Genomic DNA, 20,843 nt, shown 5'->3' with positions numbered 1-20,843 from the left:
AAGATCCTCGCGAGACTCCGCCCACTTCTACAGGCCCTGGCAACGGCGGGAGCGCGTCCCTAGCAACAAGCCCTGGGCCCACCCAGGGTTTACGCGAGTCCGGTAGGATTTGCTTGCAGCTGGGCATCATCCACTTTTGACTTCTCCGACGCCTCGAGATGCGTTTCCCTATGGGATGTACGTTTACACTCCCGGTCTCCCCCAATAAACTTCAGTTCCGTGAAGGGAGGAAAATTGTTTCGCCCCCTTCTTACCCGCAGTGCCCAGGACAGTACGCAGCAGGCGCTCAGTAAAGATGTCTTCAGTGAAGGAGGGAGGACAGCAATTAGATTCAAATTTGGGCTAGGACGTTGCCACTGAGCCTGACCGCCCCCCACCCCCCACCCCGCCATTGCCCATCTTGAAGATCCCTTCCCTTCTGGCCTGATGAGGATGGGAGACAGTCAGGTTTCCACAATCCTTTAGAAGTAACAGTAAGAAAGAAAAATACATTCCAGCTAGCTTCAAACTTTTGAAATCAGCATGTGTCCTCTTCACAAAAATAAACTGCTCTGCCTGAAGAGGTCCCCTGTGGGCCCTGTTCTCACCCGGGGTGGGGGGAACACCAGAAACCTCTGTCGGAGTATTCCAGACAGGCAGAAGAAATGAGAGTTACCAGGTTCCTTTCCTCACCAGTTTACAATTTCCAAAGTGAATTTCTGATCCCTGCCACCGCACTATTACCTACATGTATCACTCTGTCACTCAGAAAGCTGAGAGTTTATCATAAGCAGGTGCCCATCTTTATACATACTTATGGTTTATGGTCTTTTCTGCACTCAACTTCAGCATCTTCCTAACTAGTGGTTTTGAAGCAGGTCATGTTTTTCTCATCTGTTTTGGGAAGAAGATTCTAGAAGCTTCTCCCCCTGGAGATTTAAGATGGGGACAGAGTGTAATGAAGAAAGACAACGGCCTGAGTCTGACTGTCCCTCCCAGGGCAAAATAGCCTTATTAGCTGGGCTTGCTCAGACCTCAGACACCCACACAGTGGCCAGGATCTGAGAGCCACAGGATGAGCCTGCAGGGCTTCCTGTTTGCCCACTCCAGCCCTACCTGCACAGTGGAACTGCACTGACCCAGCTTGTATAGTCCTGAGTTTTATTTATAGCAGGCCCTGGGGCCTTTGTGAGGTCTGGTCCTGTCACTGTACCTGGGCAGCCAAGAGCCTGAGCCTCTGTGCCAGAGCAACTGGCCTGATAGGGGCCACCTCCCCAAGGCCAGGGCCTCCCAGAGGGGATTTGGCAGGCAAGACAATGCAGCCCAGTAACACAGCAGAGTAGTTATTATGGTTTAACACTTACTTTGCAGACCCAAAATGCTAGGTGCCTCATGCTGATTGGCTTTTGCTTTAATTCTGGGAGTCCTGAATTAAATAAATGCATTAACAATAATTCCTTTCAGCAAAGAGGGCGAGAATCAGAGGGTTAGCTCAGGATAACCAGACAGGGTATTCATTCATCACAAACCAATAGAGTCGCTTGGTCCATCAGCATGGATGGCAGAGATGGATAATTCGGGCCACCCTGGGCTCCCGACAAGGTCCGCAGCGACCTGTGCTTTTCCTATTGGATTTGAGTTCAGATTTTTTCTTTTTCAGAAAAGAGACTTTTCTTCACATCCATGGCTTAAGATACTTTTATTCGGCATCAAGCTGTGCAGCTCAGAAACCCAGATAAATGGCATCTGAGTTTCCTGAAAAATCCAGAGCAAATATTAATACCCACCAACCACTGACCATGTTGTCTAACATTTGGCTCTTCCTAACACGCACTTACTTGGTTGTCCAGGGTAACTGCCCCAGGTGGACTGCCTCGGGCCACTGGACCAGCTCAGCAGAGACCTGAGTGTTAGGATGACAGAGTGCTTAAGAAGACTAGACTCTCTTAGAGATAAATAGTCAAATATTTACCTATGAAGTGATGTCATGTGGAGGTGACCAAGAGTAAAAAAAAAAAAACAAGATCAGCCATCATGGGAATCGCTGAATAGGGTGATGGGTACATGTGGGTTAATTGTCTTATTCTCTCTACTTTGCTTTGAAAATGTTCTTAATGAAAAGTTAAAAATAAATAAACACTGGCTCCTGGGACCCCTTTGACAAGAGTTTCTCTGAAGACATTTATTCATCTCTCAACAAGGACAATTATTAAACAATAACCACTATTACAATTACTGTGGCTGCATAATAGGTTACCCCCAAAATGTAGTGGCTTAATGTAGTGACAGTATCTGTTTTGCTCATGAATCTGCAACTCGGCCAGGACTGGATGGAGACAGGTCATCTTGGCTCCACATACCACCCCACAGGAGGTGAGGGGTGGGGGGATCTCAAAGGACACACATGAGTGGCCTCTTGAGTGGCCTGGGCTGCCTCACACAGGGAGGCTGGGTTCCAAGGGAGCTTTCTGAGGGACAGCTAAATCCTCCAAGGGACTCAGCTTGGGAAGTCACAGAGCACATCTTTAGCCATGTGCCCTGCCCAGGTTCAAGCAGGAGTATAGCTGCAGAGTGTCTTGATGGGCATGGGCAATTCTGGAAGACATGTAGAATCAGAAACATCGCTCTGACCATTTTGAGAAAATGCAATCTGCCACCCCAGCTAACTCGGAGCAACCAGTGCCCAGCCGCTGTCTACCCTCCCACCCCGCTACCCCTGTAGCTCAGCTTTGTCCCCGAGAGGCCAAATTCTCCACCTTTGGGGCAGCACAGAGGCCAGTGGCTTGCATACTGCAGGGGCTTGTCCTAGTGGGTCATGAAATCATTTTAGGCAGTTGTAAACAGCAGTTTTTGTTTTCATTTGTTTTGTACACTCAAGAAAAATGAGAATTATTAGCCTGCCTCACTGACTGAGCGTCTCAAAGGCCTTGGGCTCTGTGATCTGAGCTGGGCTGGGCGTGAGGACTTTGGAGGGCTGAAGCTGTGTGAACCACCCTGCCTTTGAGTGGGCGCCATTCCTGCAAACACCAGGTTCATACCTGTCCTCTACCTCTGGGGGCCTTTTCCACCACATGCTGTGGACACTCGAGTTCTTTCTCCCTGAAGCTTTTCTTCGGTTTGTTTTATTTTTGTAAAAGTGCAGACCTTGGGCTTGGATTCGGGCCTTCTGGCTTTCTGCATCTGGCTGTGCAATCTTGAGAAGGTTACCTACCCTCTCTGTGCTCAGCTTCTTCAGCTGGAAAACCAGGATCCCAACTTCCTAGGATCACTGGGAGAATTAATGAGATAGTGCGCTCGAGGGCTTGAGTGAGGTCCTAGGGAAGCAAAGCAGCGTTTGGGACTGGATTGAACGGTTTGGTGCTCTCAACAAGCCCGGACCCTGCCTCCGTTCCCAGGAGCGCCGTCCCTGCCAGCGCCCATCGCCTCATCTCCCGTCCCCCACCCGCGACCCCTCAGCTTTGCATTTAAACGCTCTCGCCACCACCTCCACCCCCCGTTTCTTCAGAACACCCATTACAATCTGCAGTTCTACGCTTATGGTCCCTCGTCTCGGGGGTCGGCTCCGCCTTTCCCTCTCCTTGTGCAAAGCGCGGGCTCATTGTTGGCGCCCCATAAATATCTGGGGCGGAGGGTCACAAATGGACAGCTGTCAGCGCGGCTGCGGGCAGAGCGTGCGCGCAGGGGTGGGAGGCGACCGCCAGGCCCGGGGCGGGCGGGGGCGGGGGCGGCGGTGGGGGCGAGGTCGGCGCGGGGCGGGGGTCCGCAGGGCCGGGGCCGACAGGGGGCGCGCGCGGGCCGGGGCGGGGCCGCACCTGTGCTGCGGGGCCGGGGGGAGGATGGGGTGGCCGCGGCCCGGGAGCAGCTGCGGGCCCCGCCCCGCGGGCTCCTCCCCGCCGCCGCGGCCCCCGGGCTGCTGCCCGATGCGCGGCGCCGGGAGCCGGGGCCGAGTCGTCGCCGCAGCTGCAGGGACTCTCGGGCCGGGTGACGCCGCCGGCCGCATGGAGCCCCCGGAGGGCGCCGGCCCGGGAGGTGAGTGCGGCCCCAGCCCCCAGGAGCTACGCCTTTCCCGCAGCGAGCCGCAGCCCCTTCTCCCCGGCCCACTAGTCTGCCGCGCCCGAGGGCCGCGAAGACCATCGGCCGCTCGGGTGACCGCTGCTCCCGGCCGCGCGCGCGGAAGCCGGGCCCGCCGCGCGAGGTTGCGGGCGCCTCTCCACACAGCCGCCGCGCTGGGCAGGGGGCGCACAGACCGCGTCCCCGCCCCCTGGTCCTCTGCGCGCCCGGCCCCCGCAGCCGAGCCGGGCGTGCCCCTTGTGGGTGGTCCAGAGTTTGGTCCTGAAGCCCTCCGAGCCGAGCTGTGGATCGGGGGACCAGGGGATGGGGCGTGCTAGCGCCGGAGTTTGGGGTCCGGGTGGGCGAGACGTGGGGGGCGACTCTGCCCTCTTGGCCGCGCGTCTGCTTTGTTCGCCCAGCAGCGGCTCCCGGGGCCAGGGCGGCAGTGGGCTGGGAGGGGGCCGCGGCGGAGCCCTGCTCAGCATCGGGCCGAGAGGGTCTCGGAGGGGGCACGGCCAGCAGGGGGCTGCCATGCCTGCAGGGGTTGCTAGCCTGGGCAAGGCCCAGGGGAGCACACATCTGGGAGGGCAGGTGTGTACGGAACGACCCCCCGCAGCCGGTCAGCTGTCCGGGACTCTGGTGGTTGGGACCCTCCCGTAGTGAGAGGAAACCCAGGAACCCCTCTCAAGCCCTTCAGGAATGTTTGTGGGCGCCATCCGCATCGGAACTTGGATGCAAACTGCACGACTCCTGAACCCGCCTACCTGGCCTGGCCTCAGGGGCATCCTTGGTTTCCTGGGGATCCCATCCCTCGGAGCCACTCCCTGAACTCGCTGGGGATCCCCCAGCGGCACCAGCGGCCTCCTCTGAGACCCAAAGTGCTGGCCCGGGAGGTGTTCGGAAGCAGTGGGTCCGTCGCCGCTGTTTGCAAGCTGAGTACCGCAGGTGCGTTCCAGACAGCTGCCCGGGGGCCCTTCGTGCGACTGGCAGGCACGGCCAGACACACCCAGGGGCTAGAGGGTGGGTTTTCTTTGTTTTGTCATTTGTGGGCGGGATCCAGCTTTCCGCCCTCCCGCCCCCGCCCCCCCAGGCTAACAGTCCCCGGACCTCCGCTCCCACCCTGCACAGCCCAGTGGCAGCTCTGTGGGGGTGTGAAGGGGACCATTTAGAGAGCAAGGGCTGTGAGATGTGGGCACAGCAGCCTCCCATGAGCCTGTGTCCACTTCTGTGAGAAGAGACAGCCCCTCCCCTGCAGGCCTGTGGGAGAGGACCTTGAGGGCTCTTCAGTGACTGAGTCTCCCTCGCTGGAAGACTCGGCGGGGCTGCCTCAGTGCACAAGCCTGTACCTGTCAGGTGTTGTTCCGTGCAGGCACTGTGGGGGGGGCTGGGCCACACTCAGGACTCACGCCCTTCACCCCGTAGCCATTTCCTGCCTGCACAGTGGGCTGGCAACCCCCACGCCATGGGCTCTCATGAAGTCACGTGTGGATGGCTGTGACTGTCATTCTCACAGGTCACTAACACATTACTTTGGAGCATGTGAAGCACACACAGAAGTAAGGAAAGCAGCATGGTAAAGCCCCAAGAGCCACCTCCCACCTGCTTAACCAGACCCCCCCCCACCCCTCCCTCAGTAGTAATTTGTAGGAAATCTAGACATATTTCACCCATAATTATTTCTGAAATTATCTCTAAAAGATAAGGTTCTTATAGAGCGTAATCAAAATCTCATTTTTGCACCTAAACAAATTAACAATAATTTCTTAATGATCAAAATGTACAGACACGAAGATGAGAAGTGTGTGTGTGTGGGTGTGGCGGAGAGTGTGCTTCTTGAAGGGTCCCAGCTGTTGCCTCTGGAAAACCAGAGTTCCAGTCCCCCTTCCCCAGAGAGGCTGAGCCTGGCTGAGGCCACCCAGCAGCTTCCACATGTTTGGGGGAGGAGCCCTGAATCCAGGATAAGGACCTGGGAATGGGGTACAAGTGCCCCACCTCTATGACCATCTCTCCCTCCCTGTGCCATTTGGGTTTTTATGGCCTTTATTCACTTCATTAACTTGTTTGTTCACTCATCGGCGTGTGCAGCGTGCCTTGATGCTGGGGCAAAGACCTGGACACACGGCAAAGAACTTGAGATTTGGGCCAGGTTCTTGGCACGAATGTGCTGGAAAATAGGTCAGCAGCATAGCACAAGAAACCCTATCAGCTCCACTCACATCAGCAGCCAGCCCTGGGTGAGGATGGGCTGTGGCACCCCAACTCCATTCTCCCACAGGGGCTGTGCTGGGTTGAGAACCAGGTGTTGCTATCCCATGGGCTGGCTCTCCTGGGCATCAGAAACACCCAGCACCTCTGCCCTGGCCTGGCTGATTCTGGGGCTGCTCAGGCACCCAGCTTGTGGCTCGGTCGGGCTGCCAGGCACCTACCCCATGCCTGCCTGTGAGATCACTACTTTGCTTCGGACCCCAGGAAGAGATTTGTCCCTTTGCCCTCCAAGGTACCAGACTGATCCGTCAGACAGCCGTTCATTAACTGTGACTGTGGCGTAGGGCTGCGGCTTCACTCATTCCGCAGACAGTCACAGTGCACCTGCTGTGCACTAGGACAAGCCTGGGTCCTGGAGCTCACACTGCTCACACCCAGCCCTGGCATCTGAGCCTGGTGCCTGGCGGTCAACCTGTGTTTTCATAGAGGATTTTTTTAAATTGAGAAATAATTCACATCATAAAAATCCATCCTTTTGCCGTGTACAATTCAGTGTTGGTAATATACACGTGGCCCCAACTTACAATGATTCAACCTCGAACTTTCGACTCTATGGCAGCGCCAGAGCGATACGTGTTGCAAAACCGCACTTTGTTTTCTTCTTTTCCCCGACTAGCGATGCGATGCCCTCGCCCTCCCGCGATCTGAGCACGGTTAAGATCGGCTGGGCTAAGCTACGATGCCCAGTAGGTGAGGCGTATTAAATGCATTTTTGACTTATGATACTTTCAACTTACTGGAATGTAACCCCGTCGTAAGTCGAGGAGCATCTATGTTCACAAAGTTGCGCAATCATCACCATCATCTAATTTAGAATATTTCCATCCCCCAAAAAGAAACCCTGTGCCTGTCAGCAGTCACTCCCCATTCCAAACCTAGCCCCTGGCTACTGCCAGTCTACTTCCTGTCCTAATTTGCTGTCTCCCCTCTATAGAGCTGCCTATTCTGGGCATCTGGATAAATGGAATCATGGCGTATGGCCCTTCGTGACTGGCTTCTGCCACTCGCCGTAATGTTTTCGTGGTCTGCGCATGTTGTAGCATGTGTCCATGCTGCGTGCTTTTCATGGCAGGGTAGTTTTCCATCGTCTAGATGGACATTTGGGTTTGATTCCACTTCTACCTACAGTAGTGCCATGGTGAACACTCTCGTGTGCAAGTGCTGACGTGGACGTGTGCTTTCCACTCTTTGGGTTAAGCGTAGGAGTGGAATTGTTGCCTCGTGTGGCGACTCTACGTTTAATAGTCTGAGGAGCAGTGGGTGCACCTGCCTTGAGCACTCAGCCCGGACACAGCCACACACGGCACCACGGCACGCCATCCTCAGGGCTCAGGGCCCGTGTGTCCCTGCATCTGCATTGGCATTTTGACTCAATCTCCCATTTCCATTACATTCCGCTGGCCGAAAGACCAGTATCAGAAGCTACATCTTCTACTTTTTGATGGAAGAAGCTACGTCTTCTACTCTTTCCTGCCCCCCACAGCTTCACCACAGGCCAGGGCAACGGCATTTATAAAGACCGGGCCACTGCCAAAGGGGTATGGAAAAGAATCAAAGCCTAGACACATACTGCATCCTGTGGACTGTGACACCTAGTTGCTATGCTGTTTCAGGGATGTTGGAATTTGATAGAATGTGCTTGCAGTACACAGGCCACTGTGCCTGGGGGGGTCTGTCTCGGGGCTGTCCAAGGCCCCTGGGCTCCAGGATTTGTAGCGGAGTGCCCCTCCCCACTCTGGGGAAAGGGTGTGCTGTTTGCCTGTGTCCCCAGGTATGGCACAGCTCCCTCTAACAGGAGAACAGCACCAACTACCCCTGCAACCTACCCACCCCACACAGGGCAGGAACATGTGCTTTTTCATGCGGAGCCCCCAATGCTCAGGAAATCTTTTTTGGATGGATGGATGAATGAATGCCTTCTTGTCAAGATGAGGGGCCCCACCCAGCGACACAGGGACAGGGTGCTGTGAGCAGAGACCCCGCCTCTATTCCCATCTTCAGAAATCCCCTTCCACCTGGGTCGGGCCGGGAACATACTCCTGCTCCCCTGTGGGCGTGGGGTCAGGGTCTCTCCTCCCTCCTCTGGCCCCTGCTCTCAGCCATGTGCCAGGACCAGGAACAGAGGCTGGCGGGCAGTGGCTGCGAGTTCAGACCCCATTGTCCCCTGTGCTGCGTGCCTGGGACAAGCTGAGCCACTAAGTGCTACGTCTCTAAAGCACAACACTCAGCGTCCCTCCCCCATAGCTGCTTGTGACATTAGCTGAACAATAGTGGTGGGGCTGTGCCTGGCACAGAGCCACCGTCACTACTACTGTTATGACCCCAGAGTCACCTGCTCTATTTGAATTCTCTAGATAGATGGCAGTACCTGCCGTGAGCACCCAGCCCGGACACAGCCACCCACCACCACAGGCTGTGTGTGTAGAAGTGTCTTAGAATTGTGGCCACAGCACAGGCCAGCAAGACGCAAGCACACTCCTGCACACCTGTGCCACCTCCCAGTGAAGAGACAAAGTGTCCTGCAGAGCGAAGGCCCCCCAGGGACTTCCTGGATCCTGGACAGGGATTCTCAGATGTTGGGCTGAGGTTCCAGGCAGAGGTCCCTGCTAACCCAGCTCACAGCAGGGTCATGTCTCTAGTGGCCTCTGGGCCAGGAGGTGTCCTTGCCAGGCTGGTAGGCCAGGACAGGAGAGGGTGTAACTCTACCCTCCCAGGATGCTGCCACACTCCGGCAGAGGCGGGAACCGGATCCCCTGAGTCCGTCCAGCCTGGCCAGCCCCAGGCTCCATGTGATGACACAGCATGGTGCAAAGCTTGACGGGCCACCAGTCAGCAGGTCCGCCCTCCCCTGGCCACACTTCCTCTGTGTGTGGGGGGCGAGGGGAGTGGGGTGCCCTCCTGGAGAAGACCAGGATGGCCTTGCTGGCTCTGCAGTTCGGGGTTGATGCCCACTTCCCACTAAGCTGGGGATCCTCCAGACCCACCCGTCCCACGTGGCGGCATCCAGGCTGCTGGCTACACTGTTGGGGAGGACAGTCCTGCCCCTCGCAGGCAGCTGCTGGCACTGGGGGCCCCAGCTGGGCCCCCCTCAGCCCACCATTCCAGGCAGCTGCTCCAGGGGCTCTGTCTGCGCCCAGCTCTCGGCACTCAGCTGGCAGACTGGGAGCAAGCTCTGCAGGGCACAAGTTTGCACCACGCACCTGCTCCATGGGGTCCCAGGAGAGGGTGGCAGCAGAGCCAGAGTGGGGTCATGGGAGCCAAGGGTCCCAGTTACCTCAGGGGCATGTGGGCAGGCTCTGGAACATTCTGCAGGAGCTGGTAGGGGGTGTGGGTGGAGGGGTGTGAAGTGAGAGCAGCAGCAGGTGAGATTGGTGGCCCTCGGGCCAGCGGTCCCACCTCTGGGTGGCAGTCTCCACCAAGCAGATCCCTAGGGGACCACCTGCCCTCGTCTGACAAAAAAAACTTAAATATTAAAAAAAATGAACAATTACATTTTTCAAAGAAAAACTGCATAGAAAAAAACCCCTGGAGGAACACTGTCCCAGTCATGAGGTGTAGCTGGGGTCAAGACGGTCTGCTGCTTCCCTGTTCTGTAACTGTCACCATTGGGACGGACCCTGTTGACAGGTGTGTAAAAGCAGTCAGTCTGCGAAGGACAGGTAGGTGAGCAGGGACCAGTGAGGAAGTCCCCACCAGACTTTCATGGCTTGTGTTCGTTCAAGCTCAAGTACTCAGGGCTGGGGTCCGGAGGTCATTCATCCCCTCTTTGGCCACAGTAGGAGGCAGTCATCCTCGGGGGAAGGCCAGCCTCCTCAGAGAAACCCCCTGCCCCATCCCGGATCCTGGCCCGAGGTAACCCCAAGGACCACTGCCAGCACCTAAAAGGAGGGCTTAGGAGTCAACTACTCAAGTCCTCGCCACCGTGTCCTGGAGGGGGTGGGACCCCTGTCTCTCCTGGGGGAGAGCCCCAGCTTCTCCTCTGGGGGGGTGGAACCCCCATGTCTCCTCCCAAGTAATGCATTCTGTCTTTTGTAGAAATAATTAAGGAGGTTGAGGTGCCACAGGCTACCCTGAGCACCCCGGCCCAGGGGTCAGGAGACAGCTGCCACTCACCCGTGGCCGAGGAGGAGGTGGGCATCTCAGGACCGGCACCAGGGCTCCTGCAGGTGACAGAAAGGAGGCGTAAGTACAGCTGACGTGCCTGGCATGCTCCATGGGACCTGGGCTCCCTGGGAAGTAGGGGGCAGCGTCCACATACTGTCCAGACACTCCATGGGGGTGTGGTGGGCATCGAACTCTTAAGGCTTGGCCCATTGGGCCTTGGTTGTACCACGTGTAAAGTGGGGGACCCCAGAAAGTGTTCAGTCTGAAGTGTGGGGAGCAGAGTTGGGGTCTGGCTGCCTCATCTTCCTGAGGCCGTGCCAGGCTCTACCCAGAGATCTGGTTCTTCCCTGGGCTGTGTGGGGGGCCGCATGGGGGGGGCCTGCGCCGATGACAAGCCCCCGCCCCCAGAGCCCCTGAGCAGCGTCTCCTCCCTGGAGGTGCACTTTGACCTCCTGGACCTCACCGAGCTGACAGACATGTCCGACCAGGAGCTGGCCGAGGTCTTCGCAGACTCCGACGATGAGAACACGGCCGGTGACTCGCCAGCAGGTGGGGCTGGCGCTGGGGTGCGGGGGGCGGTGTGGGCAGGTCCTGGGGTCAGGACCACCGGACCCTGCAAACCCCTACTGTTAAAAATAATTTTCTCTCGATTGTGTTTAAATGAGACCTGTCGCCAGCGCTCCATTTTCTTCAGCATTTCCACGTTCTGCGTGCCCAGCTTTCAGGGGTCTTCCTCTTATGGCCACCACTGAATTTTGATTTTCAAATGCCAAAGAAAGGCCAAAGCCACAGAACCCCTAAAGGTGGCATTTAGGAAGTGTGAATTTAATCACGAGTTAAGCTAAGCATAGCGGGGTGCCATTCCACCGCCCTGGCCCCTCCCCAGCTCAGCCTGCCTTGGTTTCCCCTTTAGTTCTCAAAGGGGCACTGCCCTTAGCCCAAGACCCGAAAGGCCTCAGAAACGGCAAGGCAGCCAGCAGGGGTGTGTGGGCCCAGTGACCTGCCTCGCTCCCCGCTCACGCCCGTGCAGGTGGAGTCTGGGGGCGGGCCTGCACAAGGCCACACCCAGGCCCACCTGTCTGCATTGCTGGTGGCCTGGCACTCGCATTTTCTAAGCACCCAGGGGACCGCAATGTGTGGCTGGACCTCGTGGTGGAGGCACCCACAGGCCTAGCCCAGTAACTACAGGAGACATTCACGGCCCCTGGCCATGCTGAGCCCACCTCCATGTCCCCACCAGGCCTGCACCCACTGCCCCGGGCCGGCTGTCTGAGATCCCCGTCCTGGACACGCACCAGGGCCGGGCAGAACCGCGAGCAGCAGCCCCTCGGCAACTCTGAGCGGCAGCCAGCAGCTATGGACACGGTTCTCACTGTGGAGCCACCCAAGGAGGACTAGGCTGGCCCAGCCAAGGCAGGGGAACCCCACAGTCGTGGCCCAAGGACACTGCCCAGCCCGCATTGCTCTGGGTCAGGGCCTCGAGGCACCCCAGCACAAGCACAGCCCAGTGGCCTTAAGTCCAGCTCTCTCCTCATCCCTGGGTCAGGGCTGATACCCCCCAGGGATGGGACGGGAGTGGCCTGGGCCTTGTGGAAACCTCGGTCTGCAGGACCAGTGCTCTCGTGTGTCATAAGATCCCCGAGTGGGTGCCAGGTGAGGGGGGCATTGAGCAGATGACAGCTGCTCTGCAAACCCCCTGGGAGTCTTGGGGTTCTGGCTGTGAACGGCCACGCCAAGTTCCAGACCATGGATGCTCTGCTGTCCAGCCAGTTATGTGGGAGGGGTGTCAGTCCTAAAAAGCGTCACCTTGTTTTCAACCTTGTCCCCTTTCTACCACCCATGGGGCACTGCTAGCACCAGGGCCCCCTCCCCAGGCCCTAAGACCTTGCTTGTCCCGATCCCTGTGAGGCAGCTGGACCCACCCTCCTTGGCTCACACACCACATGTGGCCTAACGGCCACAGCCTGCTAGATGGGTGGGGGGCAGGCGGGGTTCATCTTCTCCCCATCCCTTGCCCATGACACATCTCATAGCCTGTCATGTACATGCATGGATCTGTCTCCAGCTGGCATCCTGGCCTGGGATGGAGTGGCCTAAGAGCCACTAGGGTCATGAGGGGACCTGGTGGCCACCACCTCGGGCCCCCAATTCAGGGGCACCAGGCTCAGCTGCCACAACACTGCTTTTTATGTGCTAAAGGACAGACTAGGCTTCTGTCGACTGCGAGTCCAAGATCAGTTTTAATATAAATGCGTGAGCTTGCTTTTTGTCCTCAAGCCAATCTGCTCCAGCCTGTCCCTCTCTGAACCATTGCTGAGGAAGGCACGTGGGCCCTTCTGCAGAAGCCCGGGGCACGCTGGGCCCCCCATGCATGGTAAGGGCCAGTCTCCGTGGAAATGCAGTTTGCCTCCCATGCTGGGGCCTGGGGGGCTCTGCCTGCCCCTCCACCCGTGATGAGCAGCAACACGAGGGTATTTACCCGGCAGTCAGTAATCTCACTGCAAACTGATCCTGTAAGGGCGGCCGTGTGCACCACCCACCCTACCTGCCCAGGTCTTCCTTCCAATTTCTATCTTTCTTGCTGCAGCTTCCACAGAGCTCAATTATAAAAAGTGGGATTAAAATGTCAGCCATCCTAAGGCCCAACCATGGTCTCTTCTTTTGTAGCTGTCATGAGCTCAGGGGTGCATGCCGGGCGGGGGGTGGTACGGGGCTGGCTGCTCCAGGAGCAAGCTGACACTGTTGTTTTTCCAGTTGAAGCCACTGGGGGCCCCTGTGTGCTGCCCTCCGGACTGCTTATTTGGGTCACGTTTCAGGAACAAGTGCCCTGGATCTCAAGTCATTAAAATGAAGCCCCTGCCCCCACAGAAGCCCAGGCTAGATGAGGCGCAGGTGCCGCCTGGACAGCTTCTTCCCAGCCCAGGGTGAGTTCCCAAGAGCTCCAGGCCAAAACCCCAACCACTTTAATCCTCTGTAAAACGAGGGGCCCAGAGACAGGGCAGGGTACCAGCCAGGTGGTGCCTCAAACCTCACATTGAAGATCTTTGGGCAGGTGTCCTCCGTCCATGGGCCCAGGAAATGACTCAAAACTCGTGGAAAGTATCAAGGTGGTGTGATGGCCCCAAGAGATTGAGGGAGTAAAGGGAGGGGCTGAGGATGTGGGGTGCAGGCAGAGGGTGCAGCAGGCAGGGGAAGTCACCAGGGGTGGCAACGGCCAGGTGTTGCCATGGCTGTGCCCAGGGAAGGGCTGCACCCAGCCTCAAAAGGAAGAGACCCCCAGGCTCTGGATGCCACGAGTGGGGCCTTCCTGGGATCGAGGGGAGCAGCCCCTTCCAACAGAGGGAGCCCCTAGATAGGACCCTGGCAGGACCCTAGGCGACCACTAGGAGACTGGCTGGTGGAGGCTGCCTTAGAGAGTGAGCCTCTGAAACTTAAAAACACAACAATGCATATTTCACAAACAGTGGAAGACAAAAGTGCTTGTCTCAAGCTGGAAATGCTATTTTTGAGGAAAATATAACAAATGATCTGGAAAACTTAAGACCAAATCCCAGTCTGGTCTTGGCTGGGCTGAGGGCAGTGGGTATGTGGGGCAGTGAGTGAACGCCCAGAGCAGCATCGGGAGCAAAGGGCTATCCCGGGGTGGAGGGTGGGGTGGGGGGTGACTGGCACCGCCCGCCCCTTGAAGACAATGGCCAATGCCCTCACTGCGGCTCTGAGGCTCCCGGAGGCAGCTGTGCACTGATGAAGGATGCACGGCGACATTCACACTAAACCCTGGGCTCCCAGCGCGCCAATCCTGCCCCAGGACCAAGCAGACAAGGCACTGCATGGAGCTTCCGACCCAGAAGTGTCCTCCTCATGTCTCGCTGCTGCCTTGCACCAGGAGGAGGATCAATAAACGGGTGACAGCAGGACCCCACAGCCCAGAGCAGCCTGCAGGCAGCAGAGGCCTGGCCTCCTGGGGAACACACCCAGGCGCCCCTGGTCGGCGAGGCCCCCACGTGGAAACAGGAGCTGGGTGCTGCTGACGGGCCCACCCCGTCACGTGCAGAGGACTGCCGCACCCAGGTGTGGGGAGGTGGGGGCTGCAGCACCCTCCCCCTGCACAGCTGCGGGAGGTGGCGTTTCCTCCTGACTGACACGCGGCCCTCCAGCAGCCCAAGCGGTCCCGTGAGAACCTCGCACTTGCCCTTGACAGTGTTTCCCTCTTCTCAGTTCCACCAGCTCGCCAGACCTCAGGCGAGGCCAGAGCACCTCTCCTTGGGGTGGTTACAGTGGCCAGCACTTAGGACTTCCTGCTGAGGCACTGTCCCCACCGAGTGCACAGGACTCCCGAGGACACGCGGCTCTGCTCTCCAGGCAGCAAGGCAGGAACAGGGTGGGAGGTCGGGTGGGCACCCTCGCGGGCTCTGAGCGCCCTGCTGAAGAATGCGGTTCCAGTTACGTTTTAACCTGCCTTCCGGGATCTGGAAGCCGCTCGCTGGGCCCCCCTCTCGCCCTGGTTCCAGCCCTCCGGCCCCTCGGGTAGGGCCGTGTTCTCCTTCAGGCCCCCGATGCCTTCCACAAGCTCGACGATGGACTTCTCCGCAAAGGGCCGGGGACCCGGCAGCTTTACCTTCTCCAGCAGCCACTTATCTACCTGCAATTCAGTCCCAGGACAGCGGCCACCACCAAAGGTGAGCCTCAAACTCAAGCCCCATGCTCTATGAGGATGGCCGTGCCCCGCTCACCTTGTCCACTTGCTCCAAAACCAGGTCAGCAGGCCCAGAGTCCGCTCACAGGCGGAGCCAAGGAGCTGGGTGGCGGCCTCGTTGTGCGGCTTCTTCACCGGCATCTCGCCGGGTTGGGAGGAAGCTGAAAGACACCTGGCCCAGCTTCTCACACCCCCATAGTCTGCACACGCACAAGCAGCTGAAGGCGAGGCTGGCTGGACTCGGCCCGTCAGCGCCCCCACCCCTGCGTCACTGCCCTGTACCTGGGCATGGGCACTCCGCATGACTTCCCTCAGATCGTCCTGGGCTCCTGCGCTCAACCACCCTGTCCCCAGCAGGGCGCAGTGTGCAAGCACTGCTCTCTGGGCCAGGCCCAGCGTCCAGCTGGGGGGCAACAGACACCTGCAGGCACAGCCCACGTGGAGGCCCTGCCCCCTGCAGGTGCTGCCCGGACGTTTCCCTGACCAATCTGGCCTCGCTCTGAGCACTGGCCTTCCTACAAGAGCGTGGGAGGAAAGGTGACCCCTGGGCCCTGTCCCCAACCAGGGACCACCCAAGGACCAACATGGAACCTCTGTCCCGAGAGGTTCTAGGGGCCATGCTGCCAGGTGCAAAGCTTAGGAGAGAGGCTTGTTGAACTTCACATCTCTAGGGTGTCAGGTGGCCAGTGTCCAGACCGCACCTGGAACCAGCATCCGCCTTTCTGCCTATCCACCCACCAAGGAATCCTCTGACAAATTCTATACCATTACATTCCTTGAAAAGTAAAGGCTCGCCACCTTGAGTATATCATTCCCACGTGACCTACACAGGCTACACAGACACCCACAGGTGGACACTCAGGCCTGGAAGCCAAGGGTTGGGCTGGGAGGAGAGGTGGCTCTGCTAGACACGCAGGGATACAGAGGGGATGAGACTGACCTTCAGCAAGGGGGTCCACGTGCTCCAGGAGCTAGCCCACCACCAGGCGCCTGGCCTCCTGGTAGGCCACCGCTGTCCTCTCACTTGGCTGCAGGACCTGAGTCGTCTTCTCAAGGCGGCCAAGTCAAACTCCAGGGCGAGTAAGAGGCACAGGAAGGACGGGCAGCGAGCAAGTGCACGCCCAGCGCCTGCCTTCCGTTCAGGGCATGCTGAGGGCCGGTCCGGCCGGACCCATGGCCTGTCTGCTCCATACTCCTCAGGTCCAGCTTGGTGCCTGTCCCCCCACGCCCGGCACTGTGCTGTGTCTGCTCTGCCGGATCCCACCTCCCACTGCGTTTGGGGGCCTGTTTTCAGCCGGCGGGCCTAGCTACTTTCTGTGGCCTGGCTAGAAGTAATGCTGGGAGCGTGGGGAGACAAGGAGTGATTCTCAGTGCCCTCCTATACAAGTGACAGGACAGAAAGAGACAGAAAACTGGTGAGCCCAGCTTTCTCACTGGCCAGCAAGCCAGAGCTACCAGGACACCCTCTAGAAGCTGTGGTGCGGCCTCGGGCTACATGACACTCTGCGTGCTTCTCTAAACGTGACACGTCAGCGTCAGCTGCACTAAGACAAAGCAGGCCACCAACCTGCCTCTGGTGCTTCTCACAGCCCTGGGCCTGGACCATGAAGCACAGCTGCTGGCCATGTGGACACCTCCCTGATCTCTATCCCGGGAGACCCCTGCCCAACTGACTACAGCTCCCTAAGCGGCCAAGCTAAAGATGGGGGGCCAGGCGGCGAGTCCTCGCAGGCACATGCACCAGCAGCACCCTCTAACCATGCACTGGCCGGGCAGGAAGCACCCAAACTGGGTCTAATCCAGCGCCCTGGGCCCATCTCTGAGTCTCGACGCAGCTCTAGAAGGTGCACAAAGGCGGCTGGCAGACCCCAAGTCCGAAATGTTGCTTTGGAAAACCGTCCGCGATTCCCGTGTGCTAAAGCGAACTGGGGCCCGGGGTTACAAGCTCCCTGCAGCCCACACAGCGTCTGCTCTACTTCCTGAATGCAAAGCTCGGCCTCGCGGGCCCTCAGATGTGCAGAAACGCAGGTTTGTTCCCAAGCACCCCAAAAACTTCACCAAGCAACTTCCTTCTGAGTTTCCCTTTCGTTGCCTTCACTGAGACATCGAAACCGGAACGACGTGGAAAAGGTCCTGCAGTGACCCAGAAATGAGGAGATCTAAGCGCGGCTCAATACGGAACGTGGAAAAGTGGGGAGCCCTGGCACCCGCGACCTCACACACCCTGTCCCCTGGTTCCCTACAGTGGGCGAGACACTGAGGAGGCCACCCAGGGTCCTGCAAACCGTATGCTGCCCATGAGGGTAGAGACAGATGGGTCCCTCTGGGTGGCTTTGAGCACAGCCACCGGAAAGCTGCCACCAGTTTCACCCGCAGACCCAGCTGCTGAGAGCGGACCCCTGGACGCCTTGAACTGGGGAGAGGATTCGCTGCCTCTCCAGTTCGAGGTGGGCTTCCTCATGGCCGCAATTACAGGTGTGAGGGGTCAGGGACCTGGCCTGAAGTGTAAGCTTGCGGCCTTCATTTAGCTGCTTAAATGTCCCATTAAAAAGTTATTCAAACGAGAACTAAATTTGCTGCAGAAATGCATAAAGAATTTTTATAGTTACAGCTGTCAAAAAAAAAAAACTTGTTTCTTGCCTGAGGCCATTTTGGTCATGGAAACTACTGCACCCTCAAAAACAAACATAATTCTAAGATTAAAATCATGTGACACTTAAAAACCAAAGGATACTATGATTTATCTTTGATCGGCCAAGGTTAGTGCTTTTGTCAGGCCAGGGAAAGCAAATGCCTTTCTAGACTTTGTATTTTTGTCTCACAGAGGAAAATGACAGTCTTACCATAAGCTACTAACAATACTTAACAACAGTTAAGGACAGAACTAGAGACAATTTAGGATTTTCACTACTATAGGTCAGAAGCCATCACAGCAAAAACTCACACATTAAAAGCTACCATACTAAAAAATCCTAAACACACTCACTATCCCAGGAGTAACTGTAAAAATCCCAGCATAACCAAAGATGGGATCGTCCCCAGCACGTTACTATGGTGAAACTGGACCCATGGGACAGTGCTTCCTCCTTCAGCCGTGCCGCCTTTCCTGGGGAGACAGGCTCCTCCCTGAAGTAACGGCGTTCCCCAGCGAGTGTTACCTCGCTAATCAGCCAACAGGGAAGCTCAGAAAGGAGATGCAGCCGGTGGTGGTGAGGAGCCACCTGGGACTTCTGTGCCATGATCGAAAGGTCCCTGTCGCAGTAAGCCCCACACAACGGGGCCAGAAGCCACTGTGGGAGACATAACGACACTATAAACATGTCACAAAGGCATGCTGCCGTAACAGGAGTTCTAGACAAAGGAGCACAGAAGGTGGTGGTTTCTGGGCACTAGCTGGGTGCCATTCCCTCTGCAGAGGTGGAAAGCAGAAGTCCAGAGAGGCAAGAGCCTGAAGTAAGAAGAAAGGGGCCTAGAGGTGAATGATGAGGACTCTGGGGCCCAGACCTCCCAGGGTTTCTCCAGTATCACCAAAAGACAGCGGTGCCGGTGGCACGACAGAAGTCACTGGGTGGCCTATGGCCGTTAAGTGTACCAAGTACACCCCTTCCCTCCAACACTTGATAAAACGTCCCATTCCTTTATCTTAGTTCAGCTTTAGTTGTCTTCTGACTTGATCGGGAACCAACCACATCGAGTCAGATGCAGCTCTCGGAGACTCAGGTCTACCAACCATCCTCACCTTGGTCTGGGTAAGCTTTTTAAATTGGTCTTTGCATCTGCGAAGCCAAGACATGAGGCTGGGCAGAGCAAGGTCTTTCTTCAACAGGCCAAGTGCCACTGTTCTTTCTTTCCAGTCGTTTCCAGTCAGACCACAAATAAGGCATCCCTGGTCTGTGCCTGATTCACACAGGTGCAGCCCCGCCAGGCGCTTGCTACTCAGTGTGCTGGTGAGCTCCCAATCAAGCCCTACTTCCTTCAGGAGCTAACTATCCCATGAAAAATAACGTGGCATTTACCCTGTTATTCCATTTTCTTCATACCTCATATAACCACCTAACATGCCATATACTTTGTTGTCCGGTTCTCCTCCTTGTGTGGCAGGGACAGTGTAGGAAGCTCACTGAATGAAAAAAACAATAGAAACCTCGAGGGCTTCAGCTTCTGGTGATGAGTGCTGACTGCATCTCTTCATTATAAACCACACTATACCTGCCTCTCCAGCCTTTGCACGCTGCCCTCGAAAGAGAGCAGCCCACGAGGCAGAGCTCCTGCCGAGTCTGTTCACAGTGATGCAGTTCCCTGGCCAGTAGATTCTCAACAGATGAATGACTCAGGCTGGGAAAAAACTCAAAGGTCATCCAACTTCCTCCATTCAGAACCAACCACTGAGGTCTATGAAAGTTGTTACACATGACACACCTGTGCTGCACGCTGTACCAGTCAATTACTGACTTCCACTATGTGTCAACAACCAGAACAGCCCTCTGCAATGGTAAGATGCGACATGGCCACAGGGGAAGGGCTCTGTTTTTACAGATGTTTTTAGAACAACTTATAACTGACATGCACTGTCTTCAGAAAGGATATGAGAGGGGAAAGTTCACTCCTGAAAGCGTAACAGACACAACTCCATGGAATCAATCAATCTTCCCCTTTCGCTGCCATCTGAAACCAAGACACCTTGAATCAAAATCCAAAAACTCCACGATGGTGTGTCAGAAAAAAAAAAAAAAATCAATGTGATCACTAGCCCCTGGAATGTATTAGCACAAAAATAAAGCAACCTTACAATATGGACTATTTCATAGTATCTACCCCAGGGGAAGGCGTACTACACGGGAGCATTTAAAAGTGAAGGCACTGGGGCGGGACGGTCCCAAGCCGCAAGGACAGCCGCTGACCAGCTTCGGTCTTGTTTCCTCTTCTATAAAACACGGTCACAGCTGTGCAAGACAGGTGTGAGACTTAAATGAGAGTCCGTGTAAAGTTCTCAGCGCGGAAGCCGTCAAGCAGTATTAACTTATCGGAGTGACAGAGCTGGGCTCAACGAATGATTTTTATTAAAAACAGGTAACAGTTTGCAAAACTCTTTCACGTCCATTATCACATGCGGTTCACAGAGCAACTCTGCGAGGTAGAGTCAGAATGTCACCGCTGAGCACAGGAAGAAGCGGGCTCGCAATGAGAGCGAGGCGCCCGAGAAGACGCGCGGTAGGTTCGCGGTGGGGCGGGCCTCGAACGCACGCCACGCACCACGGGGCTCTTCGCGGGGAAAGGAGGCGGGAGCGCTCGTCCGACATCCCGAAGGAAGCGGCCGCGGGAACTGCTGAAGAGGGGGGCCGGCGCCGCGGGGAGAGCAGGCGCTCGGGGCGCGGAGGACATCAGGCGCCGGCGCCCGCCCGCTCGGCCCCCCCCCGCCCGCGCGCATCGGTGACGTGACCGCAGCGTCGAGAGCAGCCTCCGCCGCCGCCTCCCGGAGCCGGTGGGCAGCGCCTCCCCGCTCACCTGCCGAGCGGTCCTATGGGCCTGGCCCGGCTCTCCTTCCTTGTCCTGGGCCACCGCCGCCGCACGGCGAGCAGCCCGACCAGCCGGAGCCGCGGCGCCCGCTGCCGACCTCGCGCCGCCGGGGCGCGCGCATGCGCAGCACAGCCGCAACGGGTCGCCGCGGCGCCACAGCCCCCATCGGCCCTCGCGGGCTCGGGGAAGCCTTACGCGTGCGCGTCAAGGCCGAGGGGGGCCGGCTCGGGGA

At 57.3% G+C, this 20,843-nt stretch overlaps 1 protein-coding gene and 1 long non-coding RNA gene across 3 annotated transcripts; one reads left to right on the top strand and one right to left on the bottom strand.

Moving 5' to 3' along the window:
* The first annotated feature begins 3,849 nt into the window (after positions 1-3,849).
* DBNDD1 (dysbindin domain containing 1) lies at positions 3,850-13,044 on the top strand. Of its 2 annotated transcripts, XM_039846585.1 has the most exons (4): positions 3,850-4,008; positions 10,330-10,476; positions 10,807-10,947; positions 11,639-13,044. In XM_039846585.1, the coding sequence occupies exons 1-4, from the start codon at positions 3,900-3,902 to the stop codon at positions 11,794-11,796; spliced, it is 555 nt and encodes a 184-aa protein (XP_039702519.1). In that variant the 5' UTR covers positions 3,850-3,899; the 3' UTR covers positions 11,797-13,044. The 2 variants fall into 2 exon arrangements, with proteins under 2 accessions (XP_039702519.1, XP_039702520.1); XM_039846586.1 differs by lacking the exon at positions 3,850-4,008 and having other exon boundaries at positions 10,355-10,476; positions 10,836-10,947.
* LOC120589160 (uncharacterized) lies at positions 12,620-19,212 on the bottom strand. Its single transcript, XR_005649415.1, has 2 exons — positions 15,132-19,212; positions 12,620-14,822 (listed from the first exon to the last, which is right to left on the bottom strand). It is a non-coding gene; the product is annotated as an uncharacterized LOC120589160 (long non-coding RNA).
* Between the last annotated feature and the right edge of the window lie 1,631 nt (positions 19,213-20,843).

This window comes from Pteropus medius, unplaced genomic scaffold, assembly GCF_902729225.1.
Source record: "Pteropus medius unplaced genomic scaffold, Ma_sr-lr_union100, whole genome shotgun sequence".
NCBI classification, from domain to species: Eukaryota; Metazoa; Chordata; class Mammalia; order Chiroptera; family Pteropodidae; genus Pteropus; species Pteropus medius.
The sequence above is the reverse complement of the archived record's forward strand: the minus strand, read 5'-3'. Positions and strand labels throughout refer to the sequence as shown.

Coding starts and splice junctions, on each gene's coding strand:
- DBNDD1 (XM_039846585.1), top strand. CDS start 3,900: ATGCGCGGCGCCGGGAGCCGGGGCCGAGTCGTCGCCGCAGCTGCAGGG. Junction 4,009..10,329: donor GGAGGGCGCCGGCCCGGGAG/GTGAGTGCGGCC, acceptor TGTCTTTTGTAG/AAATAATTAAGGAGGTTGAG. Junction 10,477..10,806: donor GCAGGTGACAGAAAGGAGGC/GTAAGTACAGCT, acceptor CCCCGCCCCCAG/AGCCCCTGAGCAGCGTCTCC.